This window comes from Chinchilla lanigera, unplaced genomic scaffold (assembly GCF_000276665.1).
Source record: "Chinchilla lanigera isolate Chin_1 unplaced genomic scaffold, ChiLan1.0 scaffold00008, whole genome shotgun sequence".
NCBI lineage: Eukaryota > Metazoa > Chordata > Mammalia > Rodentia > Chinchillidae > Chinchilla > Chinchilla lanigera.
Window position 1 is genome coordinate 12,981,441 of NW_004955409.1, and position 22,139 is coordinate 13,003,579.

The window sequence follows — 22,139 nt, forward strand, 5'->3', positions numbered from 1 at the left end:
ACTCTGGTAAACTGAGGCAGGAGGATTGTGAGTTTGAGGCCAATAGTAAGACCCTGCCTCAAAATAAAAAAGGGCTGGGATATGGTTCAGTGTGAAGGCTCTGGGTTCAGTCCCAGGAATACACACACACACACACACACACACACACTGACACACACACACACACACACACACACACACACACACACACGCACACCCAGAGTCACACAGAGTTTATTCTAATGGTAAGATTGGAGGCAAGGAGACCAGTTAGTGGGGCAGTTATGGCTGCCTGGAAAGACTGGTGACCTAAGTGAGTATCCTGGCCACGGGGAGAGAGAAAGGAAACCACAGAGATTTGCTAGCTGATTGGCTTACGGAGAAGGAAGAAGAGGGAGGAATCCCAGATGCTGTCTGTCTAGTTTACCGGCTGGGTCCTTGGTTGGCAGGTGAGTAGAGCACTTCACTGGCTTAGCGCACATGAGGGAGGAGCAGGATGACGGTGAGTCCTTTTGGGGTGGTACACAGTTCATCTGAAGCCTGGGAGAGACAGGATAGGGATTCGGAAGTCATCAGTACTTGGTTGTGCAATGACATATTGGGACTTTATGAGCCAGCCAGGAGAAGAAGCCAGAGGGGAAGACGCTGAAAATGTATTGGAGGAAGGGAATCATTGTCAGACTGTGGTAGAAAGCTGAGAAATTGGGATCATGTTTTCTCTACAATTTCTTACTATGAAATCTATCAAATATAAAGAAAAGCTGAAAAAATTGTTCAAAGAATATGCATATATCCTCCACTTATTACTAATATCACCATGCTAGCTATATATTTGAGTGTGTCCGTGTTTCATTTTGCAGAGTTGAGAGTGGTAGGCAATGTTACACTTCAACATGATTTTCTAAAAATTAAGACTTTCGCCTACATGGCCAATCTAAGAAAATGTGTTCCTTAATCTGATATCCAATTCATAGCCAAGATTTCCAAGTTGCATTCCAAATATTTGTCATAGTATTATTTTTTTTATGAGCTGGGACCCAAGTTAGTTATGTATTTTAAAGATCTTTTTAAAGATATGTATTAGTTATCCATTGCTGTGTACACACTAACCCAAAACTTAGTGGGTTAAAACAACAAGAAAGGTTTATTATCTCACGCAGGAATTTGAGGACAGCTTGGCTGAGGGGTTCAGTCCCTGGTCTCTCCCAAGGTTGCAGTCAGGATATTGGTGGCGGGTTCTAGTCAGGCCAACTTCACTGGGCTGGACGATCTGCTTCCACCGAAATTGCTCACGCACACTGGCACATGGATGGTAAATTGCTGGCTGTTGGCAAGAGGCCTCAATCTCTTAACATATGGCGCTTTCCACAGAGCTGCTTGAAGGCAGCTTTTTCCCCAGGATAGAGTGACACAAGAGAGCAAAGCAGAGGAGGACGTGTCTTTTGTGACCTGGCCTTGGAAGTTTCCTTGTCCTGTCCGGAACATCCTGTGGGTCACAGAGTCAGCCCTCTTCGTTGTGGGAGGGAGTGTAATCAGGAATGTCAGGAGGCAGAACTCTCTGCGGGTAGTTTAGTGCACACTTCTGTCTCCCACAGACGCTAACTCTGTAAAGAGATCAAATCAGCTGGCTTTTAGATTGTTCCATATTCTGGACGTGCCTGGTTGTTCCCTCGTGGTGTGATTTGACTTGTTCCTCTCTCCTCTGTACTTTAACCCAGAAGCTCACCTAGGCTTGACTGGGTGGAGGTTAAAGTGCCTGAGAGAGCAGAGGACGCCCTTAACTAAGAAGCGATGGGGATCTGGGGCAGCTCTGAGCGACCGTGGGGAAAACCCGGGTGGCAACACGGAAACTCTCCAGGGCCCGCGGGATGGGGGGACCGCGAGCACACAGCTGTCTCGGCCGCGTGGCTCCATGCTGCAGTGGGATAAGGGAAGCGCATTCTCCACCACACGTCAGGGACGGATCCTTGGTTCGCAATCTCCTGGCGGCCGAGGAGTGCCGGGCAACCCCCAAAGCAGGCCTCGGGTGTGCCGCGGCCCGCCTGGCACAGCGGCCTCTCGCAGCCCCGCAGAGCAGGGAACCGGCGGGGGCGGGGCCGGGGCGGGGCATGGCCGGACCACGCCCCGGATGGGGTGGAGCCGCGGCGGTGGCGCCAAATCCCAACCATGGCGCCGGAGCGGGTGCGGAGCCGGGCGCTCTCCGCCTTCAAGCTGCGCGGCTTGCTGCTACGAGGGTGAGTCGGCCCGGCGTGTGGGCCGGCGGGAGGGGAGCGCCGAGGCCGGGCCGCCGTTACGCCCTTCGCGCGGGGACGGACGCTCCTCCGCAGTTCTAAGCGGCGAGGGCGCGGGGGCGTCTCACCCCCCACCGTCCGCGGAGGAAAGCGCTTTTTTTTTTTTAGGTCCGGTGAATCGAAATCGTGACCTCAGGCTTGCCAGGCAAGCGCTTGTGACACTGAGCTACATCCCCGGCCCTAAGTATTTATATTTTTATTTATTTATTTATTTATTTTTGTCTTTTTTGAGACAGGGTCTCCCTACGCAGTACAGGCTAGCCTTGAGCTCACTTTGTAGCCCAGGCTGGTCTTGAACTCGCAACGCTCCTCCTGCCTCAGCCTCCCCAGTGCTGGGATTACAGGGGAAGCGCTTCTACCCGGCTGGTGCGCTGCGGGCCGGGAACCTGCGGGTCACAGCTGCGACCCCTCCCCTGCTGGGACCCCGCGATTGCCGGGCCGGGCCGTGGCTCCAGTCCCTGCTGAGACTTAGGCCTCCTAAAGTATTGTTTCCTAGAAAATTAAAAAGTGGATAGATTTTAAGCTTGTTTTTAGGTGACCACTTGGATTCTTTTTTTTTTTGAGATCTCCTTTACAACTTTTCTGAAAGCCAGGTTTCCTGGGACATCGGTGTGTTTTTAGGACCCCTAACATCTCCAGGATTTTTCTTATTAAATCGGCTTTGATTTTAGAATACAGTAGTTCGTTTTTCTTTTTTTTCTTAGTGTATGGTTGAGACAGTAGTGGTTGCATTCAGCCTGGGGGTTTGGTACATCCACAGCTTCTGTTTTACTCCCTCTGCCTTCCCCGCCCCGCCCCTCTCTGCTTCATCTCCCCTCCACCTCTAGGGAGCCTACCTTCCTCTTCCTAACCTGGCTCTTTATTTTGCTCTTTGTTTGTGTTTTGGGTCTCTCATATTAGTGAGGCCATGCAATATTTAACCTTTTGTAACTCACTTAGCATTATGTCTCAAGATCCATCCATTTTCTTACAGATAACTCAAAGGCATCCTCCTTTATGGCTGAGTAGTACTCCTTTGTATATACGGCACATTTCTTTTTTTGGTTTTTTGAGACAAGGTCTTGTAATATAGTTCAGGCTGGCCTTGAACTCATTATATGGGCTGAAACTTGGCCTATCCTCCTGCCTCAGCTTCCCCAGGACTAGGACGCCAGGTGGGCACCACCACTCTTGGCTTGTCATATTTTCTTTATCCATTCATCTGTTGATGGGCAGCTAGCTCACTTCTGTAAATTAGTTATTGTGAGTTGAGCTCCCCTCAGCATGGGTATGGATGTATTGCTGTAGAGGGTGACTTTAGCCTGTCTGGGAAGATGTTCAGGAGAGGTGTATAGCTGGGTCACGTGGTATTTGTTTTTAGTTTTTTGAGGAATCTGCATACTGATTTCCCAAGTGGTTGTATTTGTTTACATTTCTTCCAACAGTAGTAGGGATTCTTCCCCCCTTATCCTGGCCAGCGTTTGTGTTTTGAGTCCTTGACCATGGCCATTGTTAGCAGAGTAAGGTGGAATCTCAGTATTGTTTTGATTTGCATTTCTATAATGGCTGAATATATTAGAACACTTTTTCATGTATTTATTGGCCATTTGTATTTCTTCTGTGGAGTGTCTGTTCATTTCAACTGCTTTTTTTTGGTTAGGTCTTTTATTTTTGGCAGTCTAAGTTGTTGAGTTCTTTATATATTGTAGGTATTAGTCCTCTGCCTGAAGAGTAGCTGGTAAAAATATTTTCCCATTCTGTAGGTTGTCTCTTCACTTTATTGGCTGTTTCCTTTGCTGTGCAGAAGTCTTTTAATTGAATATAATCTCATTTGTTGATTATTTCTTGTGCAATTGAGGTTCTGTTAGGAAGTCTGCCTCCCCAGCCCAGTATTTTGATTGGCATCACAGTAAAGATATACATACATACATATTCAGTATCTTTTTTGGTAATATGGCCATTTTGACATATTAGTTCTGCCTGTTCAAGAACAGGGAATGTCTTTCCATTTTCTAATGTCTTCTTCAATCTCTTTTTTTTTTTTCAACAATATAGTTTTTGTTATGGAGGTCTTCCACTTACTTTCTTGGTTAGGTTAATTCCAAGATATTTTTTTTTCTGAGGTTATTGTGAATGGGATTGTTTCCTTGATTTCTTTCTCAGTGGTTCATTCTTGGTATACAGGGACATTATTAATTTTTATGTGTTTATTTTATATCCTGCCACTTTGCTGAATTTATTAGTTCTGAAAGTCTTGTGGTGGAATATTTTGGTTTTACATAGATGTAAAGGATCATGTGATCTGCAAATAAGGGTGTTGTGACTTCTTCCTAAACATTTATTTATTAGAATCCATTTTATTTCCTTTTGCTTAATTGTGCTTGCTAAAGTTTCGAGTACTATATTGAGCAGGAGTAGTGAGAGTGAGTGGGCATGCTGTCTTGTTCCTGAATTTAGAAGAAAAGCTTTCAGTTTCTCCCCATTTAGTACGATGTTGGCAATGGGTTTGTTATAATGGCTTTTATCATTTTAAGGTAAAGTCTTTCCATACCACTTTTGTCAAGATTTTTTAATCATGAATGGATGTTGGATTTTTCTGCATCTGTTGAGATGGTCATGTGATTTTTAGTCTTCTATGTATGTGATGAATTACATTTATTGATTTACAAATGTTGAACCATCTTTGTATCCCTTGGACGAAACCAACTTGGTCCTGATGTATGGACTTTTTTTTTTTTTTTTTAATTTTTTTGGTCTTTTTTTGAGACAGAGTCTCACTATGCAGTTCAGGCTGGCCTTGAACTCACTTTGTAGCCCAGGCTGGCCTCGAACTCACAGTGATCCTCCTATCTCAGCCTCCCAAGTGCTGGGGTTGCAGGCATGCGCCACCATGCCTGGCAAGGTCTAATGTTTTCTGTAGAATATAATATTTTATATAAGTTTAATACCTGCTGAAATGGGCATACTTTTCTGAGCCAGGTTTTGAATCCTTTTGTGTATAGAGTTTCTGTTTTTATAATTGAGGGTTTTTTTTTCTTTTGATGAACCTAGGGCATCATGCATGCTAGGCAAGCACTCTTTAAGCTACACCGCAGCCTAGACCTATGGAACTTTTAACTTTGTTTTTGGGTTAGTGGTGAACAACAGCCACTGTAGTTATATTTTGGGAGAAAATAATGAATTTTGTTCAGTTGACCTGTGACATTTGGAAAATATGAACAGTTGATTAATTAACTTGTGTTTTTTTTAAATTTAGAATTTCATCTAATACTAAGCTTTTGTTAATGAGTTAACTTGGTCAGAAATACCCTTGAATCTTTCAGCTGCAAAGCACTGTGCTGGGGGGATGGGTATAGGAGGATAGGACACCATAGAGCTTTATGGTGAAGAGAGATAGTGCACTAGTTATCTATGGCTGCGTAACAAGTTACCCTAACAAGTAGAGGCTTAAGCAGCACACACTTACTATCCCATATCTTCTGTGGGTCCTCAGCTTCAGGGTCTCACTCACAGGGCTCCTCTTGGGCCTCCCCTTAGCGTGACAAGTAGCTTCACCAAAGCCAACAAGGGAGAGTCAGCTAGCAAAACCCAAATCACAGCTTTTGGGAACTTAGTCCAGAAAGTGACTTCTTGTTACTTTTACAGCTTTATTTTAAAATTATTTAAAATGTTTAAATAATACAGTTCCATAGGTCTTTATTATTTGTGGTGCTGGGGATCCAAACCTTGGGCCCTCACTCATGCTATAAGCAAGTGCTCTACCACTGAGCTGCACCCCCAGCTCTACATTGTATTTTAAAAATTAAAGTACAGTAGAGTATTGCATTCTTTAAAAACAAGTTACTAGCTGCAGCCCACACTCAAGGGGAAGGACTGGCACACAGGTGTGAATACCTGGGGCATGGGTTAGTTAGAAGTCTGTCTACCAGGGATGTGAAACTACAATTTAACACTTATTGAATTTCATTTGTAGAACAGAAAGAAGTGCCATGAGTATGTGACAAGGTGTATGATCTACTATGAAGTCAAGGAAGGGATTCACTGCAGGATTAGTTTGGGCTGCCAGGGATATAGCAAGGTGCCAAGTTCGATTCCTGGTACCAAAAAAAAAAAAAGGTATGAAGTAAGAATTAGTTTGGGCTAAGTATTAAAGGATGGGCAGGACTTGGTTAGATGGACAAAAGGCTGGGGATAAATGACATAGACCTAGAAGTCAATAAGCAAGCACCAGGAAGGTCAGAGACATTGGGTGAGCCGGATGACAGATCCTCAGTGGCTTGACAAGCTTTGGTCTGTCCTGAGAGCTGTCACCCAAAATGTGTATGATTTTAGGGATTCAGTCAGCAAATATTTATGGACCACTTTCAGGTGTACTTATACCCTGCTAAAGGATGACGCAGTTCCAGTTCTCAAGTTATCTGTAATAACTCAGTTCTCAGTTACCTACAATAAACAGAGATGTGGCACCCACACATACAACAGTCATTAAGCACCCCGATATAGAGAACAGTTAATGTCATGACCAGAATAATAACATTGATGAAAGTGTAAGGGAGTGTGCTGCAAATATAGAAGGGTATCTAAGTAGCTAATTAAGTAAGCACACTCATTCTGAGCATTGTTCGTATTCAAATGTGATTTTAATATGAATGTAGCGTCTGTGATTATATTCAGTGTTTTTTGCAGGCAAACTTTTTCTAGTTTTCCAATTAAAAACTGATTAAATGACTAGAATCAGGGCAAATGCATTATCAACTTAATAAGTATATCGATGTTCCTTGTGTTCAGGATGTGGTGCTTGAAATTAAGGCTAAAAAAATTCTTGCCTGAAGTGTAAGGTAATAAGATTTACAAGGATAATATGAAATACCAAACTTAAGGTACTGTATATCCAAGTGTGATCTTTGGGGGTTTTTGTTGTTGTTGGTTTTTTTGGTACCAGCAATCAAACTCAGGATCTTGCACTTGCTAGGCAGGCTTTGTGCCACTGAGCTAAATTCTCAGCTCCTTTCAAGTGTGATTTTTCATAATTGTTAATTGAAGATGGCACAGGTGGGGCTGCTCTAGGAAAGCTCCTTAGATGGAAAATGTGACTTGGGGCTTTAAGAACGATTCTATCAGCAGGGAGAATAGGACAGTTTTGCTCAGAAAGTGCAGAAAAGCTAAGAACTGCTTGATAGGAGGAATGAGTGGGTCTTAATTTCAGTATCAGATTGATGAGTATTTGCCACTTCTTGGCATAAAATGTTTAACCTTTAATTATCAATGCCCTGCTTCATCTTTTCTTTCTCTGTCCTACCAGAGAAGCTATTAAGTTCCTCACAGAAGCTCTACAGTCTGTCAATGAATTAGAGCTCGAAGATACTCTGGAAAAGATCATCGATGCAGTGGAAAAGCAGCCCTGTAAGCCGTGTTTTCCGAGAACTCTTAAATTGTTCACCTAGCTCTGCATCTCAGTTAGATTTATGGATTTCATTAAAGAGAAGTCACGGATCCACTATTAAGGTGTTCCAGTGTTGCATGGTTGTATTTCTTTCCAAAAGGTTTGTTCGGTGATAACCTCAGGATGTTCCCCAGAACACCTTTCACCTTTTTCTACCTTGGTGGAACCAGCATAGGCTTTTTTCTGTACTTGATTCCTGAATTTGATCCAAGCCTCTGAGGTCACTTGTCTCTGCGTGCCTTTTTCTCTGTCTTAGGTTAGGTACTCCAAAATGTTTGGGGGAGAGGAGAAAAGTGTGCAAGATTAATTCTTTCTTCGGGGATCTTTTGATTAAATACTTTGATACCACAAGCATGGGTCTGCAGAGAAGAAATGCTGTTCTCTTTCAGAAAAAAAAGTCCACTCTTTCGAGTGCCCAGAAGACTAGAAGTGGGGAAGTGGGTGTGGCTCACTCTCTTTGTTTTCTGGTGCAGAATCTTTAATTATGTAAGAAGCGACATGTTCTACAATATAAGTGGAAATGTTATATTGCTTTTTTACTTCTAAAGGCAGAATTCTAAATATACCTCTGTTTAAAAAATTTCTTTATGCCTGAAAATTTAGAAAATGATGTTTACCAGTAATGATTGTTTGTGTTAATTGTACATTAACTGAAGGTAGCACATAGTGTTTCACCTGAAGATGTCCCAGGGTGGTTAAAGGGCTCACTTTGGGGTCAGGCCTGGATTTGTGTTGCTTTCTGCCCCATGTAGCATGTCCTTGGGGGGCTATTAAGCTTTTCAAAGTTATACTTTCTCCACCTGCATAGAAGATACGGGCGTACTAACATCAGTGTTATGGAGGACGTTGTCTAATGCTTTCAACTACTGAGCACAGTGCCACACATTTATTAAGTGCTTCACAAATGGTAGCTGTGTCATTACCGCTTCTACTAGAACTAGTGTTTACACCTGCGTTTACACTTGACCTTGACCTTCTCTTTTCAGTGTCATCAAACATGATCGAACGACCTGTAGTGGAGGCTGCGGTCCAGGAATGCAGTCAGTCAGCTGAGGAAACTTTGTATGTGCATGCAATTAGCCCTTTCCTCTCTGTTGGAGGTGTTACTGACTGCTTATTTTCAACTCTTTGTTAGGGACATAAGTAGTAAACGTTTTTACAGTGGTTGCTGTCATTATTTTGCTATTTTTTTTTTATAAGTAATGATCTACATTATAAACCAGATTATTAAATGACTCATTTTTTGTATGTTTTCCTGGGGTGTGAGATAAAAGTATTGTTTGTGTCATTACTGATTTTGCTGCTTTATCCAACCAACCCGACTTTATATGCTGTCTGCTGCTAATGAATTGAACTGAGCCTCAGAAGTATAAAATACTTTTGATCTTAGGAAAGTACTGCGCTTGGAGAATTTCAGTGATTTAACTCGGTCACATTGTGAATGACAAATGAGGGTTAAACCTCAGTATAGGACTCTTCCATTCTCCAGTATGTTTAAGTGGAGGAATTTATACAGCAGTACTTTGCGGGGTGGTATTTCTCTGAATGTCTCTTTTTCCCTTCCTTATAATACTTCCAAATTCATGGGATTTAACTGTCAGGAAAACATCTCAGGAAATGAGCAGGAAGACAGTTTTAACTTTAACAGTTCTGTCTTATTTTGGGTAGTAGAGATGACTGAAAGGAGTTTTTTTTGTTTTGTTTTGTTTTTTTTTGTACCAGGAATCAAACTCACAACCTTATGCTTGCCAGGCAGGCGCTTGCTCCACTGAGCTATATCCCCGGTGCTGAAAGGAGTTTTGACCCTTACTGTGGCCCGTAGTTTTTCCCTCTCAGAACTTTTAGAACTGCTAAAAATAGAGAAGTTGAAGAATTTTGACTTTATTCTTGCAAACTCTTTTAAAATATTGGAGTGCACTGACATGCCCTGAAAGTCATCCACAGAAATTCAAAGTGCTTATACTGAAGTTTGCAGCTCCAGTTGTCAGGCAGTCATTACTTCACAGCACAAGAGAGATGCTCTCAGTTATACACGTGAAGAAATGGCCTGACACATGAAATAATGTGCTGAGCTTGATCCACTAGAAACTAATGAAGTTGTGTCTGAATTACGTTTTCTCCAAGTCCAACCATTCTTTGCCTTTTTTTACTTGTAATTACAGCCAGGATAGTTTGATTGATTGATTGATTGTTTATCTACCATTTCCAGTTTTGGAAATAAACATTATTTCCTAAAATAATTTTAGGAAAGATTTATTTTTAGGTTGAAGTATTTATGCAAAAGTGTTGTGAATTTTTTTTGTGTGTGAATTTTAAAAATTCTTTCAGACATGATTATGTTATTAACAGAGTCTGAAATTAAGTTATTTTGTTGGTTTTCCATCTTCGACACATTTCAAAGATTATGCCAGGCTTTTGAGGGTTCCTTTTCTATTATAAAACTTCTTTTTCGACCACTGTTTGCTTAATATTTTGGATTTAAAAAATTGTTGGAAGTGAATCAGATTCTTTTTTGTTTCATAAAGTGAATCAGATTCTTTTATGCTTCATATATTGTAGCTTATAAAAGTAGTTATAGGGAGAGATTTCTTTAGAAGGACTATTTTATACATCTGAATTCTTTTTCAACAGATGAGTTGTTTCCTTTTTTTTTATAGATTCTTAATTAGAAGTTAACTTGATTTTTTTTTTTTCCTTGAGAGTATTGGGAATGCTGTCTTGTCTCTTGAAAGGAGAATGTATAAACTAGAACTTTATCCCCCCTTTGTTTTTGACACTGTAAGGAAGTGTGAGCTGGGTATGGTGTAGTGTGCGTGCCATCGCAGCTACTCAAGAGACTGAAGCAAAGGGATTGTAAGTTCAAGACCAGCTTGGGCAATTTATGGAGACCCTGTTTCATACAATGCGATACGCTGTGATACGATACAATAGTCAGGGGTGCAGCTTAGTGGTAGAGTGTTTACCTAGAACGAGTGAAGCCCTAGATTTAATCTCAGGTACAGGAAGAAAGGAAGGAAGGAAGCAAGGAAGAAAAGAAAGGGGAGAGAAATTCTGTATGTGACTTGAGAAAATAGGAAAAATAGGTTATATGTGATGTAGGGTTATGATGCCATTTAAATACTTACGTTTTAGTAAATCAGACCTGTGTTTTGTGGGATGTTTTTCAGAGAGCATATTTTCAATATCATAGGAGCTTTTGATATTCCACGCTTTGTGTATAATTCAGAAAGAAAAAAATTTCTCCCGTAAGTATACCATCTATTGGTTTTAAATTAATTTCAAGTGTACCTTTTCTTCAAAAGATGTATAACCTTGTGTTTCAATCCTAACCTCCCTTTGTGCATTTGTGATAGTAAAAACAGGTATTTGTTTTTCTAGTCTATTAATGACCAACCGTCCTGCACCAAGTTTATTTGGAACAGCAAGAGATAAAGCAGAGCTGTATCGTGAACGATACACCATTTTGCATCAGGTAAGATGATGAAGGAAAACAGCAGGTAAACGCAGACTCTGCTTCAGAAAATCTCAGGGATATGTAGAGGACAGAATTATGTAGCCCCAGGTTGCTCATTCAGTAGACTGTTACTGGATTCTATGCTTGAGACCAAATAGGAAGATAATCCTTTTAAACCTGGTGTGGTGGCAAACACTTGTGGTCCTAGCACTTTGGGAGGCTGAGGCAGGAGGATTGCAAGTTCAGGTCCTGCTTGGGCAACTTAACAAGGCCCTGTCTCAAAATAAAATAAAAAGGAGTAGGGGTGTAGCTCAATGGCAGAGCACCCTGTGCTTAATCCCTTTGACACCCCCCCCCAGAGCACCCTTAATAAAATGATTTTTTAAAAAGTAGCTGCCAGCCAGGCATGGTAGCGCACGCCTGTAATCCCAGCATTCAGGAGGCTGAGGCAGGAGGATCTTTGTGAGTGCGAGACCAGCCTGGGCTACAAAGTGAGCTCAAGGCAAGCCTTAACTGCATAGTGAGACCCTGTGTCAAGAAGACAATAAATAAATAAATAAATAAAGTAACTGCCATTTAATACATTGTTTTGATATGCCAGGTACTGTACTTAGCACTTTACATACATTATTTGCCTCATATACTCCTATAACACTTAATAGATGTAGAAATGCTACCATTAACCTTTTTGCGAGGAAACAGGCCCAGGGGGGTTTAGTAACGGGCCCAGAGATCGCATCTAGTAGATAGACAGGATTTGAGTCCTGTCTGTCAGACTCTGGGGCCCAGGCTTTGCCTGCTCTGGTCTTCAGTGTAGGATCTTCGCAGGAGCAGAAATGTCTCTGCTGTGGCCGAGCCAGAACGTGTTCACTGGAAGAATCAGGGCGCCGGGAGGTGACAGTGCCCTGTGGTGGGGGAGGTGGGAAGTGGGGCAGCTTTGTGTACAGAAGCCCAGAACAGGAAAAGCCGGGCTCCGAGCAGGAGACGCCGAACACCGCGCGCAGCTCTGGCTAAGCATGCACAGGTGAGTGGGAGCCGAACCGCGGGAGGCTGTGGCTGCTGCTCTCGCGGCCGGGACTCCGTTCTCGCGGCCGGGACTCCGTTCTCCCGGCCCAGAAGCCTCGGAGCCCTGAGGCTCAGCCACAGCCACGGCTGGGTTTTGCAGGGCCTCCTCCAGCAGGCCGGAGGAGGACGCGGCCTTGCGCGGGGACTGACGGCAGCAACATTGACTCGTCCCGCGTGGAAGAGGGAGGTGGCCGTGGAGTGGGAAGAGGGCGCGCTCCGGAGCAGTGGGAGCCAGGCTTCCCGCGACTCTGGGCGTGAGGAGCAGGCGGAGGGTAAAGGTTCCGAGGATGAGGTTTTGAGTTTGAGAAAAACAGCAGAAAACGTCAGCATATTAAACAGGAAAGAGAATGCGGCAAACGATAGCACTGCTGGACGGCTGCTGGAAGGGCGCCGCGCACGTTCGAATGTACGTCTGCAGCTGAGGAAAGGGCTGGGGGAGGGCGTCGGGCTTGGGCCGCAGTGAAGAGTGGGGTCAGGGCCTTCCCACGGGGGAGCGGCCGGCTGGGAAGGTGTCACTGGCCGGAACAGGTTCCGAGAAGGCCGGGGAGGGGAGCGGGCGGGGCCTGCACCCGGGTGGGGAGAGCAGCGCGGCTTCGCTCTGCTGCTTCGCCGCCTGCAGTCCTGGCGCGCTCATCTTCCGGGGCTCTGCTCTCTGGCTTCACACGGAGCCTGTCGAGGAAAGTTTACTGCTGCTGAGTTAAATGCAAACTATTTCAATATTTGAGATCTATCCCACATTCTGGCCTAGTCTCTTCCTCTAGTCATTCTCTGCCAGAGCGAAAATGGAAATAGGCAATTCGGAGTGGAGTAGGGAGTGAGGATTGAACTCAGGACCTTGGCACTGAGCTACACCCCCAGACCTTTTTTATATTTTGAAGGAACATCTCTACTAAGTTACCCAGGCTAGGCCTTTTTTTTGGTACCGAGAATCGAACTCAGGACCTTGCACTTGCCAGGCAGATACTTGTGTCGCTGAGCTATATCCCCAGCCATGGGCTGGAACTTTTGATTCTCCTGTCTCAGCCTCCCAGAGTGCTGGATTAAGGCATGAGCCACCATACCCAGCCTGAAAATGTGGAATGTGTTGTTTCTTCCGCTTCTGTAACTTTACTTGCGCTGCTGGCTGCTCTCCCCTCCCATGTGCACTGTGAAATTGTGCTGACTTTGGAAGGCCCCTGAGCTTCCTCGATTTGAACTGCGTCTTAATTTCTGGCTAGATGGCGCCTAGAAGTGTCTCCTTCAGAACCGGCCCGGCTGTGCATTCAGTATTTGTCCCTCTTACAAGCCTGCAAACTCCTTGTTGATTTCTTCTGCCTTGGCTTGGCGCGGTGATTTCTTTGTTATTTTATTGGGGATTGAAGCCAAGGCTTTTGCACTGAACTAGATCCTTGGCCCATTGAAAAATTTTTTAATTATTTTTTTTTTTAGCTTGAGACAGGGTTTTGCTAAATCGCATAGTCTAGGCTCAAACTTACACGAACCTCCTGCTTCAGCCTCTCAAAGTACTGGGATTACTGGCATGTAGCACTACAGTGCTCTTTACAGAGATGTGCAATAAATACATTTCTTTTGTTTCCTTTCTTTTGGTGTTTGTTGGTTTGCTTATTTTGAGACAAGGTCTCACTATGTAGTCCAAGATGTCCTTGAACTCACTGTGTAGCCCAGGCTAACCTCAACCTCCTAGTGATCCTCCTGCCTCAGCCTCCCAAGTGCTGATGTTACAAGCATGTGCCACCACACCTGGCTCCACATTTCTGTCTTTAAAAATATGTTTTAAAGTGTTATATTGTTGTATGTGTTTAAAATATGTTTTAAGGTAGCCACGTGTGGTGGTGTATGCCTGTAAGTCCAGCACTTGAGAAGCTGAGGCAGGGAGGATTGCCTTGAGTTTGAGGCCATCCTGGGTTACATAGTGAGTTCAAGTCCAGCCCGGACTGCACGGTAAGACCCTTTTTCAAAAACAATGTTTTAAAGTGCTACATTGTTTTGGGTATGTGATTTAGACATACTCAAACTTCATTTTTCTCACTTGTACCATGAAAAGGTTGCATTTTAAGCCATTCATATTTTCATTGCAAGTAACATTCTGAAAACAAATTAATTTTATCACTATCCTGCTTCAAAGTCTTTGTTTTCAATTGTCTATAATATAATAAATTCCTTGACTTAGGAGGAAGAGCTGTATATAAGGGCTCTTTTACTTTGAAGTTAGAGCAACTCCAGCTGACTAAATCTGAAAAAGGAATATATTAGCTTAGCTTGCGTGACCGAGAAGTCTAGAGATCTGCAGGTTTCAAGAATGACTGGATCCAGGTGCTCACACAGGGTCACAGGCCTCTGTCTGTCTTTCTCTGTCCTAGCTCTTTTTTTTTTTTGGTATCAGAAATCAAACTCACGGGCTGGGGATATAGCTCAGTGGCACAAGCGCCTGTCTGGGAAGCGCAAGGTCCTGAGTTTGATCCCCAGTACCACAAAAACAAAAAACAAACAAACAAACAAAAAAAATGCCAAAGAAATCGAACTCACGACACTTGCCAGGCAGGTGCTGTGCCACTGAGCTATATCCTGGGCCCCAATCTTTTTTTAAAAATTTTTATCTTTTGGTACTGGGAATCAAACTCAGGACCTCATGCTTGCCAGGCAGATGCTGCGCCACTGCACTAAATTCCCAGCTCTCTGGCTCTTTTTAATAATTGACTGTACTTTCAAAGAAGTGCCCTTTGGCCGAGGATATAGCTCAGTGGCACAAGTGCCTGCCTGGCAAGCGCAAGGTCCTGAGTTCCATTCCCGGTAGCAAAAAAAAAGAAAAAATAAGTGCCCTCCAAGGAGTGATAAAAATTGTACTAGCAGCCCTAGTAACTGTCAGAGGAGAGTTCCCCTTCCTCAGTTCTAGAAAAGCTAAGTGTGTCTTGCGCTGGCCTAGCTTGAGGCATTTGCTTATCCTTGAGTCTGTCACTGGCCAAGAGGGTGCACTTTTACTGTCTAGGCCTTGCTGGGCAGCATCAGGTAACATAGGCTGCATGGAGGGAAGGAGGGAGGGAGGGGCGGTTCCCCTGGTAGCTGCTCTTCCCGGTGTCTTGCCTTGTCTGGCATTCTGCGTCGTGCGCCTTACCACTCAATGCCGTGACACTAAACTGCAGTTTCTCCAACACTCCTTTATTCTTGTCTGTCTTTGGACACACCCATTTCTCTGCTCCCTCGGCCCGCACTCAGCAAAGCCTCCTTGCCCCCTGTGATGTGCTAGCACTTACCTTTCACCGGCTTCCATGCTCAACTTTTTAATGAATTTTCAGTTTCTAATATTATTTTACTAGACATCTGTATGTTGTGAAATAATTTGCATTCATATTTGTAGAGAAGAGGTAATAGTAACACTTTAAGGACAGTTTGGTCTTTTCGCTATTTTAGTGAATTTCAGTTTTAAATTTCAGCTTCAGTAATTCACGTGAATCTTTCTTTTTTATAGAGGACCCACAGACACGAACTGTTTACTCCTCCAGTGATCGGTTCTCACCCTGATGAAATGGGAAGCAAGTTCCAGGTTAGAATATTATCCTAATTATTGAGAGGTTGCAAGTGTACAGGATTAATATTTATTACTTAATTTCAGTTCACTGTATTCTAATTAAATGTTATCCCATTTGGGGAATAATGCCAAGAATAAAATATCTGTCTAGGTTCAGTACAGACACAATTTTGTTTTCAAATATTTTTTATGTGAAATTGGTTAAATCTGCAGAAGTAGAACCCACAGATATACATGGCTCTCTAGATGTGTGTTATTAACATAGATTCAGGGATATGTGTAGAAAAAATTGAATTTTTTAAAACGGTGTCCCAGTTGTTGCTATTTTAACTTTCTGAGAAGATTGTAATGGTCAGATGGACAATGTAAATATTAATGACAATTGTTCAATATATTAAATAAAATTAGAATATAACTTTTAAAGCTCATTAATTTTTGAGAGGTGTATTGATCAATAAAATAAATAAAATTGCTATTCTATATTTTATTTTTCTTTCTTTCTTTTTTTTTTTTCTCTTGTACCGGGAACTGAACTCACGACCTTGCGCTTGCCAGGCAGGTGCTTTGCCAATGAGCTAAATCCCCAGCCCCCGATATTCTATATTTTAAAAAGGAAATATACTAATTCAGAATGATATGTCATGAGGTTTTAGTCACTGGTAAAGGCTTGAGTTGATGTAGTACTTTATACTATTTACAGTATGTAATTCTTTAGCCATTGAATGTGGTATTTTAGCTTTTTGTAAATAAACTTAAACTTTCTAAGTATTTGATTTTCTACTGTTAAGTAGCTGTAAGAACCAAAATTTGCATCTAAAGTTTACTGATTTATGAAAAAATTAACTTTTTAAAAGAATGCTTTTTTACTCTTTAAGAACTTTTTGTGTTTTATTTTAGCTTAAAACAATAGAAACTTTACTGGGTAGTACAACCAAGGTCGGAGATGTGATTGTTCTTGGAATGATAACCCAGTTAAAAGAAGTAAGTTAAAAAGAGGAACTAAGATATATCATGTACAGATACAAATGCCTTATGATGAATATGATCATTGTATATATCTAAATTGTACCAATAAAACTTAATTGAAAAAAAGAGATATATTATGTACATCCACCAGTCCATGAATAGAATATAAACATTATGTACTGCAAACATGTACTAATAAAATAACATAAAGTCAAATTGAAAAAAAAAAAAGAGGTAAGTTAAACTTCAAGAAGCAGTAGATTTATTTTCTCGCTGGATTGGTGAAATGTTGGTGCCATGGAACATTTCTTAACTGCTCTTAGAATAGAAATTAGGTTAAGTTTTGAAAATTGACATTATTGAGCCAGACATAGTGGTGTAGCCCTGTACTCCTAGTACTAAGGAGGCTGAGGCAGGAGGATCACCATGAATTTGAGGCCAACCTGGGCTATATAATGAGTTCCAGGCCAGCCCAAACTGCATAGTGAGATCCTGTCTCAAAAAACAAACAGAAAGAAAGAAGAAACATTGGCATTATTTATATTTTCCTACCAAACACCTCTGTTTTTCTCGTATATATTATGTTCCTGTGGCAACATAATATATAGCGCACCTTGTGCACTAAATGACCTTTTCATCAGTGGTTTCCTGGGTAGACAGCAGAAGGAGATTTCTTGTCCAGGTGCCCAATTTGCATAGCCTGAAATTAGCTGTCAGTCACCTCTGGTTGAACTGAGAGCCGCAGACCACATCCTGGTGCCCTGGTGGCTCTCTAAGGTGAAGGCACCTGGTGCGGCCCTCCTGCTGCGTCCAGCCTGGTGCCTCTGAGCACCTCCTGATCGGCAGCACCCATTCCTCAGGATGCTGAGACAGTTCCGAGGTCACTGAGCTTGTCAGTCTGAGGTCACCAAACTGTTGCAGTTATTGGAAAATCCTGGGCTTGGAATTGCTGATACTGAAAAATGTGTTCTTGGCTCTTGTCTTCTGTTGTCAAACTTGTTAATATTTTAAGTATTTTTTCATAATATTTATTTTTACATAAATGTACATATATTTCTTTTAATTCTGTTTTAGGGGAAATTTTTTTTGGAAGATCCTACTGGAACAGTACAACTGGATCTTAGTAAAGCTATATCCTTCACTTTTGTTTTGTTGTGTTCTGAGACTAGGTCTTATGGTGTTGTCCAGGCTGATCTCAAATGCTTAGCCTTAGGTATCCTGCTGTCTCCACCTCCTAAGTCACTGGGACTACACCGCACCTCCTTCACTTTCTAAAATCTATGTTTTCAAAATTTATGTCACATGAATTAGAAAAATTGATTCTACATTATCCTTAAACGTTCCTATTTGGGTTCCCAGTGTAACTTCTATATGGTGTTAGCATAAGATAATAGAGATATAATCCTAAACAGACAGAAAAGGACTTTGAATCCTGCTTATCTGGAGAATTTCAGATAAGTCACTGAGGAAGTTTATAATATGCTAAGAATGATCTGACTGTATTACCAAACAACTTTTTTTTTTTTTTTTTTTTTTTTTTTTTTTTTGTTATCGGTAATCAACCCCTCAACCTCGCGCTTGCTGGGCAGGCACTGTACCAATGAGCTGCATCCCCAGCTTTTGTCTTTTTTGAGATAGAGTCTCCCTATGCAGCTCAGGCTGGCCTTGAGCTCACTTTGTAACCCAGGCTGGTCTTGAACTCACAATGAGCTTCCTGCCTCAGCTTCCTGAGTGCTGGGATTACAGGTGTGCACTATCATGCCCAGCTAAACTACATTTTAAAGTAAACATGGGGCCATTAAAACCTAAAAGTTGTCTAAGCTTCGGTCTAAGCTGTTCACAGTTTGAAATGTGAAGTCTGAACTTATTATTTAGACATCTTGGGCTCAGTATGTGTGTTGACTTTATTACTGCCTCAAGCACGGAAACAGAGTAATTGTCCTCAGCAGCTGTGCACCAGTTCCATAGCGGTCTATACACAGAGGCCTGCTTTGTCTTGGCAGAAGGTAAGTCAGCGTACTCTTTTCCTGTCTTCAGGGTTAAACAGTGAAACCGCTTCTCCTTGGGTGAGATATGTTCATACAGTACAATTTAGGAGGATGTTGATTGTGACAGCATATGTTCGACAACATAAAGTAACCCAGACAGATAGGCAAATAGAAATGTTTTTGGGACAATAAATGTGTTTTCAAATGTAGGGGTAACAACCTGTAAAAATACTAAAAAACCACTAGGTTGTACACTTTTAAAGGGTAAATGAATGGTATGTGAACTACAACTCAATAAAGTTGGAGAAAACCTGTTACATTTTAATTGGGTCATAAAATGAAACGTTTCCTGGTACATATATACATTATATCTAATTTCTCTGTCCTCCAGCATGTACTATGAAGTTAAAAAGAATTATCCTCAGCACCAAAGAAAAAAGTTTTACTTTCTAGTTAATGCACTTTTATTTTTAGAATTTATTTTTGAGACTGGGCTCACCATGTACTCCAGCATGGCCTCAGACTCACTATGTAGCCCAGGTTGGCCTTGAACTCGTGGCAGTCCTCCTGCCTCAGCCTCCCAAGTGCTGGGAGGACACGTGTGCACCACCACGCCTGGCTATTTATGGAATTTAGACTATGGCTCTGAAGTTGTTAAATGTGGGGCCATGGGGTTGGCAGGTTCTATAGTTAGTTCACAGGGCATGGATTATAGCCTAGCGGTATTGCTGTGTATAACAGTTTTGTCCTTGCAAACTAGAGGGAGAATTGGACAATCAATTGGAAGTGATTTGTGTCATCTTTTTCCAGGTTGGTTTGAAGATCAAGTGTTTCATGTCAACGCTTTTGGGTTTCCACCCACTGAGCCCTCGAGTACTACCAGGTATTAAAATGTTTGATTTAAATTCTGGGGAAAACACTTAGAAGCATGTAATTACCATGTTAATATAAAGGTCTTATGAAAAAAGTTATGTGAAGGTTATGAGATAAAGTATAGCTCCTGGATATAAGCACAAGCACCACAATATTAGAACTATCCCGAAAGATCCTTTCTGAGTGAAGTGAGTTCCCTGTCACTCAAAGTACAATTTAAACAAGCTGGACATGGCGGTGCACATCTCCAGTCTGTAACCCGGCAACTGGGGAGACTGAGGCAGGAGGATTGCAAGTTTGAGCCCAGCCTGGGCAGTTTAGCAACTGAAATTCTGTCTCAAAATAAAAAATAAAGTAAAAAAAAAAAAAGAAGGGGACTGGGCTCAGTGCAAAGACCCTGGGTTCAATCCCCAGTGCCCCGCTCCCTCCCGTGCACACACAGAGCGTTTGAGCAGAGGCGGAGTGATAGTGTGAGAGCTGTAGCTGGGGGCCTGAGGGTTGAATGTAGTGTGCAGACCTCTCTTCCCACTGCGTTGTTCAAAAACATTTTCAATTAGTTCCAATGTATAAAAATGAGGTTTCTCTTAAAAGTCTAGTTTACTTGGGACTTCAGATCTGCCAGGGAACCTGGATTCTCACCTGGTGACAGGTACATTGCAATGAACATCCACCCAGGTAGGGCCTGTGTGTGTGCCCTGCTTGGTCTCGGCTGGCTGCTGCTTGGATATTGTTACCTCCCTTACAGGGACTCTGTAAGCATTTGTCTTCTACATGCTTCCTTCTTTGCTCCTTAGAGTCCATGGACCAAGGAAAATGTTAGAAAGACTTTTCTCAGCTTTAATTTCTCAAGGTTCACTCAGTTTCTGTGATAGTCTGGTGTATGTCTGGGTGTATACTTCAGTCATACAATTGTATCTACTTAGGGCCGGGCATGGTGGTGCACCCCTGTAATCCCAGCACTTGAGAGGCTGAGGCAGGAGGATCTTTGCAAGTTCAAGAGCAGCCTGGGCTACAAAGTGAGCTCAAGGCCAGCCTGAACTGCATAGCCAGACCTTGTCTCAAAAAGACAAAAAACAAAAGAAAAAAAAAAAGAAAACCAATTATACCTACGTACCAAATTCTTCCAGTGATGGTAAGGTTGTGACTAATCTCTTGCAAATGCCATGCTGGTAGCAACAATAACTCATGACTGAGTGCTTACCAGTACTAAGAACTATGCCCTAAGTACCTTCTGGACATTATATCTCTTATGCCTTCCGGTGACCTGGTGTAGTAAGTATGAGTCCAGCCTCTCTGCGTTTCGGTAGTTGGGCTAAGAAGGGTTGAGTAATTTGTCCAAACTCACAGATTTCTTAATAGGGGCCATGTGCTTTAATCGTGAACTTGCTGACTCAGCCAGCCATTGTGCTGCACTGGATAAGTGTTCGAGTCATAAATCTTTTCTGGACTGAGGATGTGCTCAGCGGTAGAGCATGCACACAGCATGGTGGTTTACTCCCCAACACACATGCGTGCGTGCGCGTACGCACATACACGGAGGATTTTTTTGTATTATTAATGTAGTCCATGACTTGGGGAAATATATTTCTAATATATTTATTAGAAATATAATAAAGGCACCATTAAAAAGAGTATTAGCTTTAATTCTGTCAGACGGAAACAATTAGTGTTTCATAGAGACGCACACATATGCTGTGCGTATAAGCGGGTTCTCATTACTTACGGACCCTCGCTAAAATCTGCCTGTAAACCACAGTGCTGAGGCATCATTTCCTGGTGAGGGGAATATAAGGTAGAAGACTAATCATGCTGTAGACACAGTGAATAATTTGTGTTGCCAGACGTGGCCCAGTGGAGGAGGGACAGGGTGACCCTGTCCTCCTCTTTTGGCCTCGTTAAGCAGTGACAGAGGACAGAGAACCCAGGGGCGGCGCAGGGTGGCAGCTGAAGAAGCTCCAGTGCTGGGACAGGAGGCCAGGGGCGGAGTCTCCTCTGCTGGCTTTTTTTGGGTACTCTAAAGGGACGAGTGCTGGGCATTCCTTTGTCACCTGTTTCTTTTTTTAACTTCAATAACATGCAGTCAGCATTTTCCATGTGTTCCATGTGTTACTACGTGATTTGTGACGTTCAGCATATCTGTAATTTCTTGGTACAGAAAATACAAGGTAGAAGACAATAATTATGTTATAATTACATAGGGCATACTATGGAAATGTCAATTTTTTTGGAGGGCCTTCTACTACATCTGTAAAGACTTCTGCAAAACTAAAACAACTTGAAGATGAAAATAAAGATGCCATGTTTGTGTTTATATCTGATGTCTGGTTGGACCAAGTGGAAGTGTTGGAAAAACTTCACACAATGTTTTCTGGTGAGTATTGTTTTATCCATTCTTTATTTGAACTGTGATGAGGACTCGTGTTTTAACACTAACGTCTTGCTGGTGGCGAGTGTTTGTCCAGCTGCTCAGGGGGCTTGGACCAGAAGGCCCCATGAATTCGAGGCAACCTGTGTGACATAGCAAGAGCTTGTCTCAAAACAAAGTGACAAAACTAAGTTCATTCTTTCTTTCTTT

General features: G+C 42.4%; 1 protein-coding gene across 1 annotated transcript in view; it reads left to right on the forward strand.

Annotated features, from left to right (window-relative positions):
- Positions 1–2,047: 2,047 nt before the first annotated feature.
- Positions 2,048–22,139, forward strand: part of Pole2 (polymerase (DNA directed), epsilon 2, accessory subunit) — a gene marked incomplete in the record, with an annotated part of 31,182 nt that continues 11,090 nt past the window's right edge. Inside the window, 11 exon segments of the mRNA XM_013510466.1 lie at positions 2,048–2,213; positions 7,552–7,652; positions 8,679–8,754; positions 10,860–10,937; positions 11,071–11,164; positions 15,678–15,752; positions 16,635–16,718; positions 17,778–17,834; positions 18,661–18,709; positions 19,502–19,574; positions 21,763–21,935. Coding sequence (XP_013365920.1) covers positions 2,146–2,213; positions 7,552–7,652; positions 8,679–8,754; positions 10,860–10,937; positions 11,071–11,164; positions 15,678–15,752; positions 16,635–16,718; positions 17,778–17,834; positions 18,661–18,709; positions 19,502–19,574; positions 21,763–21,935 — 928 coding nt within the window.